Raw genomic sequence first — 1,905 nt, 5'->3', positions numbered from 1 at the left:
AGTGCGCCAGCAGGACGGTCAGCTGGACGTGGCTGCAGCACCGCTCCCCCCTGACCGTGCAGCAGCGGCTGCGGTGGACCCGGCGGTCATTGCGCAGGAGCCGCTCTACTGCGTTACCATCGACGAGCTCATTGACAAGCGGAATGTCATGGAGAAGCTCATGGAGGAGTTTGTGCAGAAGGAAAGTGCCGCAGCGGACGATGCTGAGGTGTTAGAGGGCGAACTGGCAGACGTTCTCGTACAGCTGAAGGCGCTGGAAGGTCAAAACGCAGCACTTGCCGCCCTGCTGAGCGCGAAGGACGCCGACATTGCGGACCTCATGGCGCATGACGAGCGGTGGGTGGTGCCCGACCGGCAGATGGGCCAGGTGACGACACGCCACCGGAAGGTCTTCGACGGCGATGAGTGGGGCGCCGTGCTCACCAATAAGCCGGAGGCACTGCGGTACGCATTCGTAACGGATGCAGCGGCTGCGTGCCACGTGGCCGCTGATGCCATTGGTGAGCCCTCATTTGCCCTTGGAAGTCTGCACGTCGACTTCAACGTCACGCACGACGAGAACGTTACCGAAAAGGAGATTGACCAGCGGATCACCGAATACCCATTCCGCAACACAATGGCTCTATACGGCGACCGCCACGGTGCAAAGGAAGGTCTCGACAAGGCGCTTGGCGAAATCGCGCAAAAAGACGAGGAAATCGCCGGTCTATCAGAACAGCTCGCACTAAAAGAGTCTGAGCTCCAGCGTCTAGCGGAGGACCTTGCGCAAAAGGAAGCCGACAACGACAAGCTGGCCGGTGAGCTTCCACAGAAACAGGCGAACAATGATATGCTTGCCGACGAGCTTGCGCAGAAGGAGGCTGATATTGCTGCACTGACTGCGGAGGTGGAAGCGTTCCGCCGCAAGCGTCACGAGGCCCTTGNGAGGGAAGCTGATATTACTGCACTGAATGCGGAGGTGGAAGCGTTCCGCCGCAAGCGTCACGAGGCCCTTGAAGTGCGCCAGCAGGACGGTCAGCTGGACGTGGCTGCAGCCCCGCTCCCCCTTGACCGTGCAGCAGCGGCTGCGGTGGACCCGGCGGTCATTGCGCAGGAACCGCTCTACTGTGTTACCATCGACGAGCTTAACGACAGGCGGGATGCCGTGGATAAGCTGGGAGAAGATTTGTCCGAGAGGGGAAGGACCATAGATGCGTTGGATGGCCGTCTGAAGGACCTTGAAGGAGGCCTGGCTGCAGCGAATGCCGCTGCACTTGGCGAGAAAGAGAAGTGTGAGAAGGTTCGCGATACGGTTCGCCGCGCAATGGATGCAATGAAGGAACAGAACGAAAAGGAGGTGGAGGCGCTGCATGGTGAGTACGGCCAGAAGCTGGCCGCATTGGAGGCTGAGATTGCCGCACACAGGGAGTTGCGAGGGGCGCGCGACACGAAGAGACGCTCCCTCCCAAGCTTGAGTGTCTACGAGGTGCGAGAGCTCCCACCGGTCGCACCAGCAATACCGCTACAGCCTGAGGCTATTTTGAGCGAGCCGCCCTACTGTGTCACCCTTGAGGAACTTGACGAGCAACGCAATTTCAAAGATATNGCTCCCCCCTGACCGTGCAGCAGCGGCTGTGGTGGACCCGGCGGTCATTGCGCAGGAGCCGCTCTACTGCGTTACCATCGACGAGCTCATTGACAAGCGGAATGCCCTGGATAAAATCGTCGAAGACCTTGCGCAGAGGGAGGCGGACAATGATATGCTTGCCGACGAGCTTGCGCAGAAGGAAGCTGATATTACTGCACTGAATGCGGAGGTGGAAGCGTTCCGCCGCAAGCGTCACGAGGCCCTTGAAGTGCGCCAGCAGGACGGTCAGCTGGACGTGGCTGCAGCACCGCTCCCCCCTGACCGTGCAGCAGCGGCTG

At 60.4% G+C, this 1,905-nt stretch overlaps 1 protein-coding gene across 1 annotated transcript; it reads left to right on the top strand.

The window, feature by feature from the left end:
* Window positions 1-148: 148 nt before the first annotated feature.
* Window positions 149-1,597, top strand: DQ04_05211000 (hypothetical protein; the record flags this gene model as incomplete). The annotated part of the gene is made up of 1 exon (XM_009314047.1): window positions 149-1,597. One exon carries the CDS (start codon window positions 149-151, stop codon window positions 1,595-1,597), a length of 1,449 nt encoding a protein of 482 aa, XP_009312322.1.
* Window positions 1,598-1,905: the final 308 nt, after the last annotated feature.

This window comes from Trypanosoma grayi, assembly GCF_000691245.1.
Source record: "Trypanosoma grayi strain ANR4 Tgr_521_V1, whole genome shotgun sequence".
NCBI lineage: Eukaryota > Euglenozoa > Kinetoplastea > Trypanosomatida > Trypanosomatidae > Trypanosoma > Trypanosoma grayi.
This window is presented reverse-complemented; position numbering and strand designations above follow the sequence as displayed.